Here is a 22,032-nt window from a genome sequence, read left to right on the forward strand (position 1 = left end):
AAAGGAAAAAGAAGTTTTACCATTTTCTCAAGCTGTTTTGGTAGTACCTTTCATGTAGTGTGGGCTTCCATGTAGTTTTCTTTTAGCCAGAAAATGTTCCTTCGAAATGCAAATAACCTAATTAATATTAAAATACAGGGGGTCTGAGTTTCGATGCTGATATCGTACAGCTTTCTTAAACTGGGGTTCTACAAAGTTTGTGTTGAAGCCTCGCAAGTGCAGCCCTGCCTCATTTGGCCGCCACATCTTTTTAATAAAAAAGCAAAACATGGGGACATATAACACTATATTTTTAGGAACCCCATTACTTACTATAGCACAGCAACTATGGCTCTTGACTGTACTGTTAGAAAAGAGAAGCATCAGGGGTAACCAATTAAATAATTTATCTAGAGGGCAGTTCCATGATTGGGGACAGGAGTAGTCTTTAAGTTTCAATCCATGAAATATGTATTTGAAATAAGAATAAAAAAGGAACATATTATTAAATTAAGGCTTCTTATTTCTCCCTCGCAGTTCCCATTACATCAGCATGACAAATTGCAAAATGTTACTTTTTGTGTGGTAGTCAAGTTTCTAGTAACTTGGATTTGGGGTGTGCAGTTATAGATATGGTGTAAGCATTAGATCTGTCCAGAGAATGTATGTATTTTTTGTGACCATGACAGACATAAAAGAATACAAATTTAACATTTCTGATCAAATTTATTTATTGCCAGGAAATATTAATATTAAGGCCACACATCTATTCAATATTAGGACCAACATCTGCAGTCTTAAACTTATCAAATTTGTTAGATTACCTCTGACTACCATACATGGGTTAAAATGTTCAATAAAAGTGTTAAGCAGTTAATAGACATTTAAAAAAAAAAAAAACCTTAACAAGAAATCTTATGTTCCCTCAAATAGTAAGGCCCTATTAAGGCCACATTTTGTTCCTTCTATATATAGCAAGGTTTGAAAAAAAAGACAGTAATATTCAATAAGAAAGTTTTATTTCCAAGCAAGTATTAATAATAAATTGATACCAAAGGATGTAAATTTTGCACTAAAATATGAAACCCCATTCCCATTTTGACTAAATCCTATGCTGAATATGTGGAACCTACATAAGCATACATAATTTGCATTGTTTGCACATTCTATTACTTTAAAAATACATTTCCCAATGACACCAAAAGCAGGATCTCAATTTGTTATATTGTTTTCAATTTTGAATATCACAAAGAAAAAACAAAAATCAGTATGTCTGCAAGTAATCTGTTTTTAAAATCCAAACATGCTTTAACACTAAATGCAGTTATATGAAAGAATGCTAATTGCCAGTATAGCTGCTGCTGTAAGACGAGGCAGAATAGCTAAATGAACTGGGTGAAAGATCAACACTTCCTCGTCTGGACCCACTTCTTGAGCCAGTGCGTGACCCGGCACGGGAGCCTGAGCGTGATCCAGGAGCTGAAACATTGTAGGGACTGCTGATGCCTTTAGAAGACACAGGCGAAGCTTCTAGCATTCTCAAACCAGTTGTCTCTTCCACCATTGAACGGTCAATGGCATCCTTATAGGAGATCTTCAGCTTAGTTTTTGGACATGTCAGGTTTCTTGGGTAACTGCTGGTATCTTGAAGTTTTTGTGCAGTTCTTCCATCCACCATGCCTTTTCTGATGACTTCTTGCATAGATCTCCTTCCAGGAACGTCAGGTTCAATAAGACCTCCAGTGAGATACTGGAATTCAAGGAAGTGCTGACCAGATTCATATGGCAACCACTTCTCTTTTATCGCGTCAGCGAGCGACATTTTTTTCTTATTTTTGACGTCTTCAAAACCGAGATATGCTTTCTCGGCAAGCTTCAACCTTTGGGCCATATCTTGGTCTATAATACCCTGGCGTTCTGCCTCTTGCAGTGATAGCTTTTTCCCATTTGCAGGATTGATAATGCCTCCAGTACAGGCCTGAGCTTCCAACAGACGCTGCCCAGTGATGGAATCAACAATTGCTCGTCGAATAGCTTCAGAGATAGTTATTTTTTCTAATGTTTCCGTATCAAATATAGCTGCAATAGGGCTGATCTCCTCTAGCTGTTCTGAAGGTCTGGAAAGGGTAAACGAGGCACTAGAGATACGTTCCCGTGAGACACTTGGTGAAGTTGCTGATGTCACTGATGAGCTGTGGCTTACATGTTCAGTGCTACTGGAACTTGCAGTGGTCTCCCCCTCGTACTTGCTGCTGATCATACCTGCAAACTGAGTGAGAGTAAGACTCCCAGATCGATACTTCTCCATTGATTTTTTGTCAATGAAACCCTTATCTAATGAATCCTGAATGTCATACTGAATGCCTGTTTTTCTGTCAACAAGAACTACTCTGGATGTACCATCAGATGCTGTGATTGTTATTTCTTCCCACTCGCATTCTTGACCAGAGAGCTCCAAGAAAGTGTCATAATCAATCAGATTCTTGTGATACGCTTCACGAACGGTCATTTCCTTTTGTGTATCAGGATCAACGATAACCACCCTGCGCTTCCGAAGTGTATTCTTCTGGGTTGTTGTTATCTGCTTCTTCTTGTTCATTGGCAGGAGGCAGAGCCCTGTTTTCTTGTCCATTATGCATCTTTCCTTTAGCTGCAAGTAGGTCAGATTCTCCTGAGTGTCTGGATCACAGAAAACTTTGGCGTCTGACACAATTTTATTCATCTCTTCATCAAAATAACCACGTTTGTATGCAATATTGACTTTTAAGCGATGACTAGCTTTTGGATCAATGATTCCACCGGTTGCAATCTGAGCTTCTAACAGACGAATGCCTTGGTCCTTTTCAATTAATCCCTTCTTCATGGCTTGAAACAAGGAAATGATATCCCCTGTTAATGGATCTTGGTACCCTGTGACAGCCTTCTCAGCAGACAAGAGTTTATCCTTGAACTCCCTACCAATCAATCCACTGTTATAAGCTCTTTCCACTGTCAGCAACTTATTATTAACTGGGTCAACCATAAAACCTGTTGCTGCTTGGGCTTCCAAAAGTTCAAGGCTTGTTCCGTATTTAAGAAGGCCTTCTTGCATTGCATTGTAGATGCCAAGTGTTCTGTCATTTAGTTCATCATAAATGCCTGCAATGGAACTTGTGCCTTGCAGGTATGGTCTTGCCTGTTCGTTAACTTCCCCTTGTGAAATTCTACCTTGTTCCAGAGCAGAAGCAACATTTTGTTTTACAATTTCTGAATCTACTAGTTCATCTAAAGTAACAGGCTCTCTTAGCCCATTAAATGAAATGCATTTCTTCGGTGCTGGCAACAAAAGTAAACCTGTATGAAGCTCAACTCTACACTTTTCTTTCAAATCAGGGTAACTGATATTTTTCTTGGTAGCTGGATCGATATAACTCTTTGTATCAGCGTGTGGATCAGTGAGGGCTCTGTAGAGATCACTATCTATTAATCCACGATCAAGTGCAACATCTTTTGGTAGGAAGACACTACTGACTGGGTCAATAACACCTCCCGCTGCAACCTGTGCTTCCAACAAACGAATCGCAGTGTTTCTGCTTATCATCTCTTTTTTCTTTGCTTGTCCAACTGAAATCAGCTTGCCTGTGTGTGGATCATGAAAGCCAGTAGCGGCTGACTCGGCTGTAAGAAGTTTATCTTTATCTTCCCGATCTACAAGACCTCTTGCATATGCAGCCTCAACGGTAAGTTTCTCATTTACTTTTGGGTCAATTATATGGCCTGTGGCAGCCTGTGCTTCCAGAAGCATCACTGCACTTTCTGGTTGAACAAGGTTCTTGTTCTTGGCATCAGTGAATGACAACTTTTCTATAGGTGTAACAAAAATGCCAGCTATCACACCTGTACCTTTTAGACTTGGTTGAATGTCTAATGCGACTTCTTCTACTGTTTTTTGGCCTTTAAGTAACATGTCCAATGTAGCCTTATTAATAATCTTACAATCATACAACTGATTAGCTGTAATCTTCCTGCGAATGCCATCGAACACAAGTTTTGAAGAATCTGTTTGGCAGTTACAAGTAACTGGTTTTTGGCTAAGAGTACTGATTTCCTTTTGCATTTTTAAGCGCAGGGATTGCAAATCTGACTTTTCTCTCTCTGCATCTTCAAGCCTATGTTTGTATCTTTCGTCAATAACTTTTAGCTCTGCTAGGAGCCTATCAATTTCACTTTTCATGGAGTACCTATCCCTCTCATTCTTATCTTTCTCTAGATTATATTTTCTAACAAGTTCCTCTTTCATTTCACATTGATTCTTCCAGTAACTGAAGTCATTCTGAAGCTGCTTGTGTTCATCTTGCAGACGCAGCTTCTGGCGGGATTCAGAATCGAGTGTTGCTTTGACTCGACTGAGTTCATCTTCATATTTCTGCAGTCTTGTTTTATCCTGATCCAGCATTTTTATCTTTGCCAAAAGAATTTCTTTTTCTTGTAAAAGTTCATTGTAGTGTGTTTGTTTTTCATGAATCATGTTGGATGACTAGGGGAAAAAAGAAAATAATAGAGTTAAGTCAAAATGAGCTTTATAGGTTTTGGGCCAAAATGTGTGTAGTTGATTTATAATGTTTTGTTTGTTAACAAAGCTAGATTATTGTAAATGCATGATGAAGTTATGCACTTGCATTAATCCAGATGAAAAAAAGATGGCCACTCGAGTGTTAGAGGCTTTGGTAGAAACTAGCAATTAAATTGCTTTTATACAAGGTTCTGGATGTTGGTTATATGTGACTTTATACCAAATTATTATTATTATTATTTATTAAATTTTTTGTGACAATTTACTCAAGTTATTGTGGCAAGATTGTCTTTGAAGACAGATGACTGATACAACGATGACAGTATGAACTCACATTGGTATTAGGTAAAAAAAAAAAAAAAAAAAGGTCAAATTAAATGATGGTAATAAAAGAGAAACTCAAACTATGTCTTTCCACTGTATCAGTTATAGATGTAATACAGAACAAACAGAAGGAACAACCACCGTTGAATAAATTTAGAACGACATGAGAGAATAAAAGGATTAGAAAACTAATCTAAAAGTTGCTAAGAAAAGAGAGACAAGAATGAGATATATGTACCCAAGTTGTAGCTATGTTTAAAAAGAGTCATTAAGTGTGAAATCATTACACCAGGGTGCAATTGCATTTGAATAAAACTGGTTTGTCAAGTAGGTCCCTAGAGAAAACAAAGCACCCTGTATTGTAGGTCTCTTTCACCCACAATTTTCTAGAAATGAGATATGGGTGGTTTTTTTTGGCAATTGGAAAGGTGAGCCCACAATAAGGTGACCAGATTTTCAAAGCTCAAAACCAGGACACATTGTTAAATAACTGATAAGACTAATTAAACCATTTAAATATAGGCTATTTAATGGTTATTTAAATAGCTATCTTCTCGCGCTTAGTTTTATCTATTTTTTTTTTTTTTTTAAGGAGCTAGCTCATTTCAGTATACACCCGGGTGTATAATTTGTGGCTAATTAGTTTAACTTGCCATATTGTGTTATATGTAGTGTTACTATTATATTGAGTTTATTATTATTATAAATAATAATAATACAGAAGTTTACAATTGGGCATTTTTCTTTTTTGTTTAAACTTACTGCGTCAGGATGGCTCTATTTATCGACTTTGTTGATGTGTTTTAATCTGGTGGATTCGGATGCTTGAAACCTCTCGCTGCTCTGCCTAGTGTCTGGGCTAAATCCCACCTGAACTGAACAGCTACCGTATTACACATACTTGTAGATTTACATAAGAGTTTCTCCTTGAACTCCCTACCATCAACCCACTGTTAAAAGATTTTTCCACTGTCGGCAACTTAGAAACTAAATGAAAACGCAGTACCTTTTAAATTTTATTTGGTTTTCACTGCAGGTGCCATAAACTATAGGAAGCAAATGTTTACGTTATTTTGACAAAAGATATTTAGAGTGTGCCATGTAACGGGAAGTGGCTGAAAACAGGGACTTTAAGATTTTGACAAAAATGACGGGACACTGGGACCATTGATGCAAAACCGGGATGTTTGGTCACCCTAGCCCAGAATGAACTCTGTAGTCCAATTATAACAGTTAAGGAGCAAATTAGTATGGGGTATAAAATATCTCAGTTATTTTAACTAATTAAGTTAGTTAATTGACAGTTTCATTCCATCGATAGAAAAACACTGACAGATCCATTCCATTTGAGAATCAATTACCTTTGTCTAATTTGGAGGACTCTCATACACACAGCTGACCAGAGCATGCATTGAAACTATTATTATTATTATTTGTTTATTTAGCAGACGCCTTTATCCAAGGCGACTTACAGAGACTAGGGTGTGTGAACTATGCATCAGCTGCACAGTCAATTACAACTACATCTCACCCAAAAGACGGAGCACAAGGAGGTTAAGTGACTTGCTCAGGGTCACACAATGAGTCAGTGTGCTGAGGTTTTTATTTTCAGTACGTTTCTAACTGGTGTATGGTAACCAAAGAGAATAACTCCAAAGAATAAGAAAAAGTGGCGAAGCAAAGCATTTCAATATACGTTACTTGAGCCATTTAACATGCGCACCATTTGTGTGCTCGTCAGAGAATGACAATACTATTAAGATTTGAAAATGTATGTGTACAAATGATACTCATTTTTCACAAGCAAACATGCAACTGAGCTGTTCCCATACGGTCACATATTCCAAATCAACCCTACAGAAAAGTTTGACATGAAAAGTTCCAAGTTTTTTTGTTTTTTTGTTGCCGAACACGCCAAAAAAAGAGTGCTTTTTGACAACCCATATTCACGAGAGATATGCCTTCGTTACTCCTTTTTTCAAACAATCAACATAGTTTCCAGCTTTGTTGCAACATAAGATGATTTTTGTTTTGGAGGCAGTTACACAGCGTGCGCTTCTTATTAAGACAAGAGCTAACTTCACTGCATGGCATCGCGTACATACAGACCGGAATGCCGACAGTGTGTGTATATTGTAACAAAAATCCTTAACGCTATAAGAATGAGCCTTCAGTTGATTCAGGGCCAAACTCGATATTTATTACACTAATAAATGACCAAAGACAATCTGCCCATTGTTAACTAAGAATTAACAGGTCGCTGTGGGCCACGACCTGCGTAGCTATAACAAATTCATTTTTAAAAAGAATCTCACAGTGGAACTACTCTGTCTGTTTATTCGCTTCTCTCTCTGCTTCACAACAGCAATAAACACTCCCCCTGTCACTGGTCTTTAGCCCCAGTTAGTCCTGCCTCGTCCCACTCCACGGCCAATCATCATCAGTGCTTGTGGTCCATGCCTGTCGCCCATAGGCTGTTCGACTGATGTGAAACACAACCCCTCCTACTCCAAGCATTCCTGCACTTCACAGACGTTACAATATTATTATTATTTTTTTATTTTCCAGAGGCCAAGTTCATTATAGCCGACACTTCGTTATAATGAAGGCCGTTATAGCGAAGGTGTACTGTAAAATAATCCTGATTAGGCATGGGTCAGTGTAGTCAAATACACAACTACAAGAAAAAAATAAATAAATAAATAAATAAATAAATATTCAATAGTATATTACATATTCGACTACACAAAAAAAAAGTCTTATATATTATCTACTTTAATGCTGGCACTTGACAAGTATTGTCAGTCTTAAACCCGTTGTTATTTGCATATTAAATGTAAGGACCCTAATTAATTATGCAATGCTTGTAACAGCAGCATTCTACAGTAATCATATTCTGTTTGAAATTGTTGCCAATTGTATTGCCTTGTTTTCAGCTAATGTTAACAGATCCCGGCTTGAGTTCCCCTGTAATGACTGCACTCAGCAGCTTCTGCAGCTGTTGCTAGCCAGTCGTGAAACAGCTTCTGGGAGGATGGCGCCGGTGAACTTTAAATGTGTAAAATGAAATAAAATAAATGTATATATCAAATGCTAAAAGTAGCAAGCCAAACTTGGATAACATTGAAATTAGAAAGGTAATTCACATTATGATCAATATAAATGACATACTAAATGCTAAGCAGAATAACGCAGTGACTAATAAGAAAAGGCAATACACTTGGAGTTGGAAAGGAGTTCTTTTTTAAACATCTACTATTGACTTTCTATGAATGGATAGAGTAACATCAACATTCCTACTGACCATTAAAAGTACAACCAGGTATGTTCCTTGTTTTGAATTATTTACAGGTTATTGAATAACCAAAGTAACTTGACTTAGATTCATCTGAGGTCAGTACTTGATGGCAAGTTGTAATTGGTAGTAATCTTAAACTATTGTAATGTTGGAGTGTATTTTCATTGCTTTGGACAGGTTACAATATTTGCACTATTCAGATTATTTTATAAATGTTATTATGTGTTACAATTAAACAGATGTAGAATATTTAGGTTGCTATATGATAGGTGTTTTATTCTGAATACAGTAAAAACTATTATTTGGTTATTTGCACAACATTATGCTACTGTTGCTTTAATTGGAAGAGATACGTGCTGTTGCTGCTCATTGAGTTCTGTATTTTAATTCAGTATGATTTGCCATGTCGAGTCTTACCAACACAGCACTTTGGTATGTAGTCTCAGATTCTGAATGTACAACAAATATGATGTGCGGTGGGAAAGTTAGGATTAGTTCAATTACGCTGTTATGGGAGGAGGAGGCGTAGTTATGTTTTTAAAAATGGTTTGCAAATTACTTTTTTTCAGCTTTTTGGCACACTGGCCCATTTTCCTGGATTCATGAAATGGAAGCCATGTGCACTATACTATATTTATTAGCCTGTGGTGCTTCATAACTACAGGCCAAACTTTGATCTCTACCAGCGCTGGACCATGGTTAATGTAGAATGCTGAACAAGAACATATTAATCAAGATAACTTATTTTCTATCCAATCATTTGCCCTTTAAGTTGTTAATATAAAGCTATTGAATGTTGCATTTTGGCTAAAACAATGTGACATCTATGGCGTAGGAACTAAAGGTCACAGAGGCAATGAAGGAGTACGGATCCATTTCTAAACACCAGTAACACATTAAAAGACTTTGTGAAATAAGTTATGGTATTACCCAGTATTGATTTCACACGGAATGACCCAAATTAATAATTTCTTTGTTTGCCAATGATTCATAGCTTATTATCCACATACTTTTGTATTGTTTAGAACTCAATATATGCTGTGCATCCCAGAAAGGAGCCCACAATTATTGTGGATGTATTCAAGGAACATGCATGCAAAAAACAGGAAAGCTATAGCAAAGAACATGCATGCAAAATTAAAAGTGTGTTATTGAAAAAAGATGACAAGCTGATGCCAGTTCTTTAAATTGTATGTGTTTTCATTGATAAAACACATACATAACATATATAAATAATATATATATATATACATATATACATATATATATATATATATATATATATATATAAAATAGTATACCTCCATAGTTTGTTTCTGATATTTTTCCATTTCCAGTCTGAACTTTTCCCTTTCCTTTGATAATTCATTAACGAGCCCCTGGAGCTCAAGTGTTCTTTTGCTGCTCGTCTGCAGTTGAAGCTGTAGCTCAGAAATCAGAGCAGTTTTATCACTATCACAGTTATCTTTATTCATTTTCATGTCATCCAATTCTTGTCGCAGGTTTCTTAGCTCCTCTTCTAACCTCAAACGCTTTTTGGTGAGGTTCTGAGTGAGGGACTGCAGCCTGTCTATTTCAGATTTGCTGTCGTTCACAATCTTACTCTTTTCTTCTATTGTTCTGTACAATTGCTCATTTCTCTGATTGGCTTCTTTTACATTCTCCTGCTCCAGGAGAAGCTTGCGCTGCAAGGCTTTCAGTTCAGCTGTCAGGAGGTTAAGTTCATCAATGGCGCGTTGCTTTTCCTTCAGGGTCTTATCCAAGGACTCCTGTTGACCCTTTAGGTTTTGTTCACTCCTTTGCTTTACAATGGAGACTTCTTCAATCTTCAGTCTGAGCTGATTGATTGTATTGGTATGTTCTCTGCATGCACATCTCATACGCTCTAGATCTTCTTCTACCCTTTTTCGCTTGGAGCTCTCTTCCAATGCAGCTTTTCTATGCACAGCAAGCTCATCCTCTAGTTTTTCTTTTATAAATTGGATTTCTTTTAAGCTGTTTTGAAACTGAGCAGCATCTTGCTCTGCTCTGCTTTTCTCTCTGGATACCTTGTCCAGATTAACCCTAATAACATTCAGCTCTTGCTCTGATATCTTTAGTTTTTGCACTGTTTCAGTGGAATATGTGTTCTTTTTCTGCAGATCAATTTGAGATTGTTTCAGTTCATCATTTTCCCACTCTACGGCTTTCCTCTTTCTTGATTCCTCTTCTAACAACTGTTTGAGTCTCTCAATTTCTCTAACCTTGTCTTGAATTGCTTTTGAGGTATCTTGCATGGACTGCTTATACCTCAAGCTTTCATCAGATTGCTTTTTGGTAATTGTCTGCATCTCTATAATTAACTCTTTACTTTTTCTTGATTCCTCTTTCAACAACTGTTCGAGCCTTTCGATGTCCTTGGCTTTATCTTGAACAGCCTTTGAGGCATCCTGCAAGGATTCTTTATACCTCAAGCTTTCTTCAGACCGAAGTTTGGTAATTGTATGTATCTCTCGCTCTATCTCATTTCTCTTCCTAGATTCCTCTGAAGAACTTGCTTTTTGCTGATTAACAGCCTCTTCAGTTTTCCTCCAGCGCAGCTCTGTTTCTGTGATTGAGTTTTTTAATCTCTGTACTTCTTCTGCAAGGTCCCTCTTTTCTGCTAGAGCTCTTTCAAGCTGCAGCTTAAAATCTTCCAATTCCTCTTTTTTTTGCATGGTTACTTGTTGAATGGTTGTCTTTGTAACATGGACCTCTGAATCATAGGATTTCTTAAGATTAATAATTTCTTGATTATGTTGGTTTCTTACCTTTGACATCTCAATTTCAAATTCACGCTTCCGTGCTGCCTCGTCCTGAAGCTGGATTTTCAGCCTTTCGATCTCGCGCTCTCTGTCCTTCATGGTCGTCTCAATGTCTATCTTTTGCCAATTCAGATCATCCAGCTCCTTTTTCATTTTCTTTATGGTGAGATCATAGTCTTCATGGTGATGTGAATACCTCTCTTCAGAGAGTTTTCTCATTCTCCTTTCCTCATCAATCTCTAAAGTGAGCCTTGTTATCTTTTCATTCAGCCCCTTGATCTGGTTGTAAGTGCTGTCCAGGTTCTGCTTGGCAGAGCCACACTCCAGTTCATATTTCCTTTTGATAATCTCCAGGGACAGCAGCTTTTCCCTGTACTCATTGCACTCTGACTGGTATTTAGAAAGGTTTTGATCCAGAAACATATTCTTGTTGGAGTTGTCAAGATTCGCATCTTTGGCAAGCCTCAGCTCCTCCTCCAAAAGGTCAATTTTGGTGTTCTTCATCTGAACAATTAAAAATGGAAGTTTCCTGTAAAATCTACTTCTGCAATTTCACATACAAAATACAAATATTAACCCATAACTGCTGGGGTGAAATGAGGTACAAAAGCAACACAATTATTTTAGTGGGCCTTTCAAGCCAAGGCATTGCACAGGCATTACATAAAAGAATTAAGGTGCAGAGCATTATGAGACTGCGATAAAAGCAAAATGAAACACATGTATGTATACCTTTGTATGGCAGCCACAACAGTTAAGGGTTAAACCAAAAGGGGATTTAAATCAAATTATTTCTAGTCAAGATGGCTGTTATGGATGTGCTCAAATTTATGGGTAAAAGCACTTCCCCTTTAACCCTGCAATGCTAAGGTGAGGTGAGACACACCTAGAAGGGAACAGGTTTGTATTCCACAAGACTATGGATTGGGGTAGGACATTTCTATTTTGCACATTTCATCGGACAGTGATTCAATGTTTGGAGGGTGAAATAAATCAATCTTGTTCCTTTAGCAGAGTTTTTCATGTGTTATTCTATACAAACATATGGAAATAAGATCATTAAAATGACTGTAGCAGTGCAGGGTTAATAGGTGTTTTATGTAAACCTACATATAATGGAGTTCTAACCATTATTAACATATTATATTGTAATTATTGCATAGCACATAACACTACATGATTGTTGAATATTACTATTTTGTAACCATCTTAACCGTTTATTGCATGGGAAGACAGAACTGCAGTGCCTCCCCCAATAGCAGTTATTTGTAGAGGATTGCATAGCCAACAAGCTAGTGAAAATAAAAGCGGCATAAACCCTATTCAAAGCTGACATGGTCCCACAATTCTCAGTTTTATACTAAAACTTGAGTAATGCTTCCCCCCCCCCCCCCACGAAGTATTCTTGCCTCATTGTAAACTAAAAAGGTACTACCTACAGTGGTGGTAAAAAACGTTTATGAATGCTTATTGTTTCTGAAGTTCAGGAAGCAGAATAAAGTAAACTAATGTGTTTGCTATAATGATAATCATAGTCTCACCATGGTGTCCTAAGGTTATAGTAATACAAATTAAAACTATGTGCAATGCATCATTAATTTGCTATGACATGAGTTACATTTTTATTTTATATTTAGAAATATATATGTCGTTTTATTTTATTATTGTACTTACCTTGAGCTCTTCCATGCTTTTAAGCATTTCACCCAGGAACTTATAGTAGTCACTGGACCTTGTGAGGAGTTCAATGTAACGTGCTTGCTGATCTGCAGACTAAAAAAAACAAACAAGCTAATTTAATAGTTTCTATAGAAAGTTGAAAACAGTGGTTGAATGCTGTGAAAAAAAAAAAAAAAAATATATATATATATTATATATATATAATATATATATAATACTACCTCAGAAATTATACAGAATAAAATGTTTCCATGAGTCCACCGTTCTGTTTCAAAACAGTTTGTCAAGCTGTCACAATGTGTAAATATTTCAATATAACATGCAACTGAATACCTCTTGTAATATGACAGACGAGGGTGACCGCACCATTGTCTTCTTAATAGGTATATTCAGAAGTGTGTCCAAGCCTGCACTGTATGATGCTAATTGGAGCTCATAATCCTGTGTAAGTAAATGGAACATTTTACTTTGAAGCCAGGAACAGATATCATAATTCACAAGTGAGAAATAAATTAAATTATGCTGCAAAATAAAATCAGACAAATACGTAAAAGGTACATTTTGAAGGGTTCATAAAAGCAAACTTAACATTCTAGCATGGCTGAAAAAAACACATTTCTTACCTTTATTGAGCTTGCAATTAAATCTGCATTCTTCTGAACCTCTTCAACTGTGCCTCTCTTGCTTTTAATTTCGGTGAGCAGAGCCTGTCAGTTATAAACAAATAGCATGAATACTGTAAACGTTTACAAGAAAAGTATACAAGATTGACTGAAAAAAAAAGAATTTTGGGGGTTGTTATTAATGAACCTGTAACAATTACCTTAGGATATTAGCAGTGCACAGGACCAAGTTATAAAAATAAAGTCTCACTTCCCCATCTTCTTATACTGCAGTAAAACCAAACATACCTTCTGTTCATTCATCTGTTCTACGATGACTTTCGGCTCATCAAATCTAGTGGCCTCCAGGGTATCCTGGCGACGACGGGTATCATCAGTCCACTTACTGAGCATCCCGCTTATTCCTCTGTGGTGTTTAAGTTGTCTCAACTGGCTCTCCAAGTCCACATATCTGAAAAACAGATTTATTCAACAACCTGCTTCGGGTAAAACAAAATAGGTAATCAAATTGTTTTTTATAGTCAACTGCATTGAATGCTGTGGAGCTGGTTTTGTCCACTGGGGCGCCAATAGCCTAAAATAAACACAAGTAAAATATGGTTGTTGGTTTTTTTTGGAATAAGGAAATCAAAGGCCTTGTGTTGTTAGGATTATACTAATATAATACTGAAATCAGTTAAAGACAGCTAATTTTGAAGAGAATATCATTATTAATACCAAATATTTTAAACAATGAAAATGCACAGTAGACATTATTGTCAACATTTCATTGTGAGCTCAATAATGACATTTGAAATGACTGATTGAGCAATTATAGATGTTTTAAAACCCACCTGTTGTCAATCTGTGTCTGGATCCTACGCCAACGATCTGACATCTGGCCCACTTTCTCTTTGTACTTAGAAAGGTCGGTATCACACTTGTGAAAAGACTCATCAATCTGTCCATTGTGGGACATAGCCTTCTGTAGCTCATCTTCCATATTCTTGATGAGGTCTCTTTTCTGATCCACATCTGCTCTCATTTGCTGGTAAAATTCAAATATTTATAAAGTTTAGAACACTATTCAGCTTCTTTTTGTTTTTTAATGATGCATGAGTCGATTTATACAAAATGATACCTTTTTACAATGATTGTACAAACTGTTACACTACACCTATTCATATGGTTAATGCTTTTGATAGGGATTTCTCAAGATACAGCGTTTGGGTTACCTTTAATGATTCCCTGTAGGCATCTACTTTATAGAAATCCAGAGAAATGGTTTCCTCTTCTGTGAGCCTGGCCTCGTACTTTTTGATAGTATCTTCAGCTTGTGCCATACTTTGAAATAGAGCCTTAAGTGCCTTTAGTCTGTAATAAACAGAATAAAATTGTAACTAAGGTGCAAGTAATTCGTTATCTACTAAACATCCATTCAGCATTGCATTTATTCTTTTATTGCATTTACGTTTAAAAAAACAACCCAGAAAACATTTCATTTAGGAAGATAATTCCATACAATAAATGTGTAACAGCTTCAACAAACTCATTATATTAATTTGGTGTTAAAGTACCTGTTTGGTTTTAAAGTACAATATCCATGCAAAATACTGTAGCCACTAAAATACTTTGTAAAAAATGTGTATAATCCTGGCAATCATTTTCTTACTAAATTGAAATCTTGCATCATCTATGCATTATATTGGTGCACATTAATTCCATCCTGATGTCATTCTTGCACAGCTCTTGCTTTATGCTTTGATTAATGGTCTTGCATGTCTTCGTGTCGGCTTATTAGAAAACATTGCATCTTTACCTTTCCAAATAGGATCCAGAAAAGGAATCTAGATTAGTCAGTTTTCTGTTTATGAAAGCAACCTCTCCATTCAGAAAGTTTATGGTGTCAGGATCCTTAATCTCAGAAAGATGCTTTAAATTGCTCTCCCTTATTCTCATGAAATCATCTCGGATTTTGTGAAATTCTCCTTGCATGCCCTGTTTTAAAAGACATGATAGTGTTTAAATGAATGGGGGAAAAGGCAGTTTTACTCCTGAAGACACCTTACCATAAAAATCGTAATCATAAAAACAACAAAAACAACGTTAGTTCCTATTAAAAAATGTTACAGAGCCAAACATTGTAAACGTACCACATAAATACTGTTTATTCATGTTTCTTCAACATATATTTTACATTTGAGAAATAATTAAAACAATATATTTATTTATTTCTTAACAAAGCCCTGCTTTACTCTATTACGAGATAAAGGTTGTGTAGTTGTAACAGTGTGACATGAAATGCCATACCTCCAGAGTGGTTATCCTGTTGTAACAGTCCTTCACTGTGTCTTCGTCCAGTGGGATGTGAATGTGCTGGGTCATTCGAGACTCGCTATTTTCCAGACGCACACGAAGCTCCTGCAGGTCCAACAGAAGGCTCTGACTGACCGGACTATGACTGGTCGAGACATTCGTGGATGTCACAGGATTAGAGTTGTTTGGAGCTACAACAGTTCTTGTTACTGCAACCAAAAAACATTTATCAGATTTTATGGCATGCCTTGAATCTGACCCAATTTTTGACCCAAGAAACAAGGCGGCTTTAATGTAAAATATTAAAAAAAATATCTGCAGAAGGTTTTCGCAAAGTGTGAGACTTGGTGGTTTTGTTTTGTTTATTTTTTTTCTCTAAACAAACAAAAAGCTAAAGTAATCTCTGGTCCTACATTTTTTCTTTCCTGGTTTATCTTTTTTTACCCTTTAAATAAAAAGTGAGGTGTACTTCCCTACAAGAGTAAAAGTAATAAGTAATAAACAAAACCACCACATATTTACATTGTTTAACAAACTAGCCACCCACAGACATCTTTCATGGCTGCACTATAAATCAGAAACTAAAATCTTTGCTTACCGGAAGTCGTAGTAGGAAGTCGTACAATCAAGTTTCTGTAGTAGTCTGTTGCACCACTGTAACTATCCTGCATCTGCTTTTTATCATTATCACCAAACATCTCTGAGCCCCGGCTGTCCCTCAGGAACTCTTGGTAGTGATTATCCAGGTTCTTGATAATCAGCTGATAATCTTCAGAACGCATTGTCTGGATCTGAATTCAAGAACACAGGGTGATCAATTAGACAAAAAAATATATTTTAACTTAACATTTTATGATATTCATAGTCCTAATTATGAACGAATTTAAGAATATGTATTGTAATAATGACAACAGTGCCGTCTACAATTAATAGTAGAGAAGCAGATTTGTTTTTTTTCATAATAAATATGTTGATGAACTGTTACCGTGGAGATTGTCAAGGAGCGGATTTTCTCAATGTCCATCATACAGTATTTCCAGGATAACAGACTCTTCATGTTGATATACAATTGGTTACAGATTGACATAATGGCTTCGTGGTATTGATCAATCCTGTGGAGGGGGAGGGATTAAAAAAAAAAGCTCTCAGTCTGACTGGTCTCACTGAGTAATTTCAAGTGTTACAAAATGTATCTAACTTTCTAATGATAAGTCCTTTAGGCAGTAGCTGATAGATGTCTGCTGAGCAATCTTAAATCTGCATACCAAGGTATATAAAAAAATCATGTTTGCAAATGAAACACATTATTATGCTAATGGTAATACAGTAGTATTTATAAACCAAGTAAAAACCAAAGGTAAAACAATAACATCAGGGTAAGGGAATTTAGTCTTTTTTTAATAAATGTATCTTAAAATGTTTCCATTATTCAATCAGTAATAGAATGGCTTATTGTGTGGTACAGAGATGCAGATTAATGGGAAGTATACCAAGTCCAGCAGTTAACTTACTTGGTAGCGATGCTAGTAGACAGTGGATTGGGGGGAGGGACAATGAGACAAACTGAAGGAACCATCATATCCAGTCCCCCAGGACCAGTCACCTGCCACTTGCTGCGCTGTGAATTATCTACCAAGATTCCTTCATCACCTTTGCGGATGGTTTTCTGGAAGTAAAAAACGAGGGTTACTAAATGGATATATTGTATACAAGGTGTTCGTTACAGTTAAATGCCATAAGTCAAAGATGAACAATACATTCTACCATCTAGAGCAGAACCTCTTATACAAATGACCCTCTTATCCAAACTGGAGATACATCCCCAATTCTGTTCTATGGTTGAGAGAATCTAAATGTTTCCCTGGGAAACAAGAGTAAAAAGAAAAACATGCATCTATCACAAGAGGTCTCAATTTCTACATAATACCAAAAAGCTGTCCTGGACCATACATACAACCCTTAAACTATGGTATATAAACTGTGACATTTGTCCTTCATGTCTTTTACTAACCTGGTCCTGTTTGAAGTCACAAAGGGCCTTCAGAATGACAGGGCTGCTGCTTTTGTAGTCTGGGTTACGAGGTCTCAGCTGCACAATGTTTTGGGACTTGCTCACCAGATTGCGGACCTGCCTTCTGTATTCCAACACTTTTTCTTTCTCTTTCTGCAGGGTAAGACATAGGAAAGGGACCACTAACAAACGCCTTTGGCCACGTATTTATTTCTCCCTGGTTTATATATTCCAGTTCATTCTAAAAGCATTTGTGAACACAAACATAATATCATGAAATTCAATCTACAGTGACTCGCCATTATGTTAATTTTGCACTAAACTATACATCTTTGGTGTATGTTTGCAACATTCTTTTGCATTTCAGCTTCTGTGCCTTTATCAGATAGCAAACGTTGCTGAATTGTTTGTTTAGCTGTTAAAGGAAGAACCTTCCTTCCCACCTCAAACATGCTTAACACTGTGTTCTACAAATACTGTAAAAGACACTGGTAGGGAATCAGCTACTACCACAAGTGAACATTCTGAGCAGCTGCACAAGAGAACCAGGATTTGCTTGAGGGCTTAGAGCTTTTAACCTTATCTCACCTACAAGGGTAGGATACTGATAAGATTGTATAAGCTTGTAAACCTGTTTTGTTCAAGGTAGGTTTATTACACTCTTAAATTTAAGCCATATGGAACACTGCTGCATTCTTTTAATACAAGAAACAAAGAGAAGTACAAAATGAGGTTGCAACTCTCAAGAGATGACAAATCCTGATTATTTATTTGTTATTACTTTCAGTTTTAACCACAAGGGGGCTGTTAAACACCTAAACATCAATACATGTCTAAGCTTATTCTGCTCTTTCATATTTGGTCTGTTGAAAGAGAATAATGTGTCCCTTGTATCAAATGTTCCCCTCTAAACTAGCATCTTACGACACAGGTGAACCGCAGGGTAAAGCTCGACCAGCCTTAACTCCCCCCAACCCCCCAACAAAAAATTATAATCAGTAATAGTAATGTTTTATTAATCTTTTTTTGTAATCTTCTCCCTCAAAACAAAACAACAGTGTTTGTTTTTTGTGCAATAAAAGGAATACCTCCAACTCCTTAATTAAATCCTGTATGCGAGGCAGTGACATGTTCTTGTCACACTGGAAGGTCTTCCTAATAGTTTCCTGCTGTTTCTTGAGGTGACTTTCAATCGCCTGAGCTTCGTCAAAGAACTAAAGAATGCAATGAAACAAAGGAAAAAGAGTTAACGTATGAAATGGAGTTACAAGTAAGTTTCATGATTCAAATGTAATTATATCATTCAATGTACTTTTCAAATCAACTTTTAGTGACTCCTGAGTGATTCAGTCATTAGCTCAAAAATCAGTGAATGGGGTATTTCTATGATCTAAACAGATCTTAATACTGCTGCCCTTAAGTTTCCATTAATCTCTTTGGTGTTTTCCCACAGAGTTGATTTATGGGAGCCATTAATAGCAATACTTAATAGAATAAAAATATGGTGAAAGATGTTTGCGATAGAGGTTTCCGAGGATTAGGGCAGCAGCATTTAGATCATTACAGTAGACCCCAATGTGTTTGTATGTAATGCAAAGAAACAGACAGATTTACCTGGAAGTAGGCAGCATTTTCCTTTAGGTGAACATCAATGCACTTTGTGATCTGAAGAATCCAACTCCACTGTGTCTGCAGGGTGTCCATGTATGCCTTAAGAAACAACAATGCATCTGAATTAATCTCACTGTCCCTGATTAAAATTTGTCAGGTTTAAGAATCTTTAATGTAATCACTCTGCCAATACAGGTGTCTCTAGTCCAGTCAAACAAATTCAAATTCAGAAAACAGCACTTGTGCAGATATTGACAGTTAATGGCTTGGAGGAAACCTGAAGTAAAAATAGAGCAATAGCAAGTAGTAATTATTGGAAGAAATTGTGTTCCAGTGGTTACGAGTAAATGAAAATGCACAGTATTTATAAAACAGAGATTTTGCACCTAATTTGAAAAGTAAAGGTACCTTTCCATTAAAGTACAATAAATACTTTTAGGTAGAACATGTCAGCTAAAAGTGTGGCTTTAATACCTTATAGCTACAGATACAATATATGTTGGTTGTTCCCTCGACTCACCTCAATCTTGTCAGAAGCAGGGTGGTTATTTTTGAGCATGACATCGACTTTTTGTTTAAGTTTGTTCAGCTGTTTTTCCTTCTCCTCTAACAAGCTCATCAGTTTCTGGAAAAACAGAATCAAATGTAATTACAATGGGAATATAGGAAAATGTATTACTTTACAGGGGCTGGTCTCATGACAGATGCTTGGTGTACAAAATTTGCAGCCCAAACCATGTGGTCTCTATCAAATGTTTTGGTGCGGAGATGGGGTGCAAAAAGTGCAATGGCAATACTGTCGGTTGTTGTGTTAAAGGCCTTAATAACAAAATGTTGTCACAAAATCACCAATTTAATGAAGAATAACATTTTTACACACAGATACTGAGCAACATAAACTGAAATGTATCTAATTGATTCTTGGGTAGGTATAGGCCTATATCCACACTTTACAGAAATCATCCTTTTTTTTTCTTTTGGGCCCTGCAACCTATAAGCATGCCACCCCTGGAACTGCATACAATATTCCAAGGGTTTGCTTACTGAGTAATCCTCCTGCTTCTTGGCAATAGCAGTGTTCTTGTTGCTCCAGTCATAAACCAGCTCCTCTTCTTCTCGCTCATTCACCCACATGATCTCTTTAGATATTTCCTCAATGATGTTCTGCAGTTGCCTAAGCTGATCAGTTCTATCATTGGACATTTTCTGAGAGGAAGGAAGAAACACACACCATGAGTACAAAAGCTTCAGGTAGCTGTGATTTCAACCTAGATGAATAACACTGAGAATGAAGGTCTGTGCACCTCTACAACTACACCCTAGAACCTCCCTCTGGAGGGTAGAAATGTATTGGACAGAGGACCAATTCCTCCATATAGCCTCACATTCTAGTAATCTATACAGTTACCAAGTTTCCACAAGAGACCACAAGATTTTTTTTTTATGTTTTATTTTTGCTTGTGTCTACACTTATAATTCTGGTACCATGATTTCTTTTATATTCTTATTACTTTTGAGAGCCTTAATAAACGTAATCATTTTTATATGTTGAGTTTCTTTTTGCCTGTTATGAATACTATGGTAATCATTTATGATTGATTTGAGATCCTTAAACATATATATTTGAACTTTGAATGTTGGTTTATTGACTTAGTTATTTGACTGGTTAACATCTCTTGATATTGAAACTGAAAAGCATATTTTTATAACTTAGCCTCATATTTATTTTGTATTATGTTCATAATTCTTTTGATATATTTGAAAACATAGAATAATGGAATGGTGAAAATAATTTCATAAGAAATATTAAATTTCGTAAGGACTAAAACCCTATATTTATATTTGAATATTAATCACAAAATGAATGTGTCATCCTGTATATTAAGAAACTAATATTAACTAATGTTTGTATATTACCAACATAGTGGGGGTGTTGCCTAGGATATTGAGGTATTAATGTTAAATATTATATCTTTATAAATATGCTTGACAAGTGGACAGGACAGATCACTTCAAGATACACTTAATACATTCATGTGCAGCTCCATAATGTGAAACAAATGATTCTGGGTAACAATGGCAATGTATCTATAAAAAAGCGCACTTCTCTTATGGTAGTGTGCACATAAAGACACATGATCCCTATGAGTTATTAATTGACATGTCAAAAACAGAAAAATGGTCAATTAACTTATATAGAAAATGTAAATAAGTCAAAAACAGTAAAACAAACCAAAAAAATCCTTCTCTTACCATCATGGAGTCAAATTCTAGATCCAGAGCATTCAAAGCAGCTTTGTTACCCATCTGGAGAAAAAATAGGGAGGTGAAGACCAGATTATTATTATAAAGAAATACAGTTGAAGTGTGAACTTTTTGATGCGATTGATACTTTATTTATTGAAACGCACCGCATCTGCTCTGGCCCTTTGTATTTCAGGAGCCCGTTCAAGTGTACTATGAAATTTCTTCTGGGTGTAAATCTGTTGTTCGATAGCTGAGGAGTCTTCCCCAAATGGTGAAGTTTCTATTAGGCGCTGTGAGAAAAAAAAAAAAAGTAGTTAATTATTTGTTTCAACAGCATAAAAAATATTCAAGATCGACCTATTGTTTTTATTGACCTATTAACCTATTACAGCATGACCTTTTGAAAAAAATACTATGTTTTACAACACACCAAAATAATTGTATCCAGTTTTAACAGTAAATGTCACGCATTACTCATTTTCCACTAAATTGCTATTTTATGCATTTTATACCCTGCAGCTTAAAAGGTGTACAAAAGGTAGGAACACACCTATAATTACAGCTTGGCAAGCTTCCCTCGGTTTTACCAGAGTCTTATGCAAGAGTAGTGTTTCCTTAACAGAGATCAA

The 22,032-nt window shown here is 36.2% G+C and overlaps 1 protein-coding gene across 4 annotated transcripts in view; it reads right to left on the bottom strand.

Annotated features, from left to right (window-relative positions):
- Nucleotides 1–685: 685 nt before the first annotated feature.
- LOC117400270 (desmoplakin-like) overlaps nt 686–22,032 on the bottom strand; it is a 33,479-nt gene continuing 12,132 nt past the window's right edge. For 2 of the 4 annotated variants that reach the window (XM_059022550.1, XM_059022549.1), the window contains 20 exons: nt 21,568–21,693; nt 21,410–21,463; nt 20,201–20,362; nt 19,677–19,781; nt 19,160–19,255; nt 18,634–18,759; nt 17,546–17,698; nt 17,046–17,200; nt 16,520–16,646; nt 16,133–16,325; nt 15,529–15,743; nt 15,038–15,216; nt 14,454–14,592; nt 14,073–14,266; nt 13,528–13,690; nt 13,240–13,323; nt 12,950–13,057; nt 12,611–12,709; nt 9,455–11,440; nt 686–4,495 (listed from right to left, as the gene is read on the bottom strand). In XM_059022550.1, the coding sequence (XP_058878533.1) occupies nt 1,319–4,495; nt 9,455–11,440; nt 12,611–12,709; nt 12,950–13,057; nt 13,240–13,323; nt 13,528–13,690; nt 14,073–14,266; nt 14,454–14,592; nt 15,038–15,216; nt 15,529–15,743; nt 16,133–16,325; nt 16,520–16,646; nt 17,046–17,200; nt 17,546–17,698; nt 18,634–18,759; nt 19,160–19,255; nt 19,677–19,781; nt 20,201–20,362; nt 21,410–21,463; nt 21,568–21,693 (7,641 nt within the window). In that variant the 3' untranslated portion in view covers nt 686–1,318. The remainder of the gene's footprint in view (nt 4,496–9,454; nt 11,441–12,610; nt 12,710–12,949; nt 13,058–13,239; nt 13,324–13,527; nt 13,691–14,072; nt 14,267–14,453; nt 14,593–15,037; nt 15,217–15,528; nt 15,744–16,132; nt 16,326–16,519; nt 16,647–17,045; nt 17,201–17,545; nt 17,699–18,633; nt 18,760–19,159; nt 19,256–19,676; nt 19,782–20,200; nt 20,363–21,409; nt 21,464–21,567; nt 21,694–22,032) is intronic. The other 2 variants (XM_059022551.1, XM_059022552.1) reach the window with 2 other exon arrangements.

Source organism: Acipenser ruthenus, chromosome 4 (genome assembly GCF_902713425.1).
Source record: "Acipenser ruthenus chromosome 4, fAciRut3.2 maternal haplotype, whole genome shotgun sequence".
Taxonomy (NCBI): Eukaryota; Metazoa; Chordata; class Actinopteri; order Acipenseriformes; family Acipenseridae; genus Acipenser; species Acipenser ruthenus.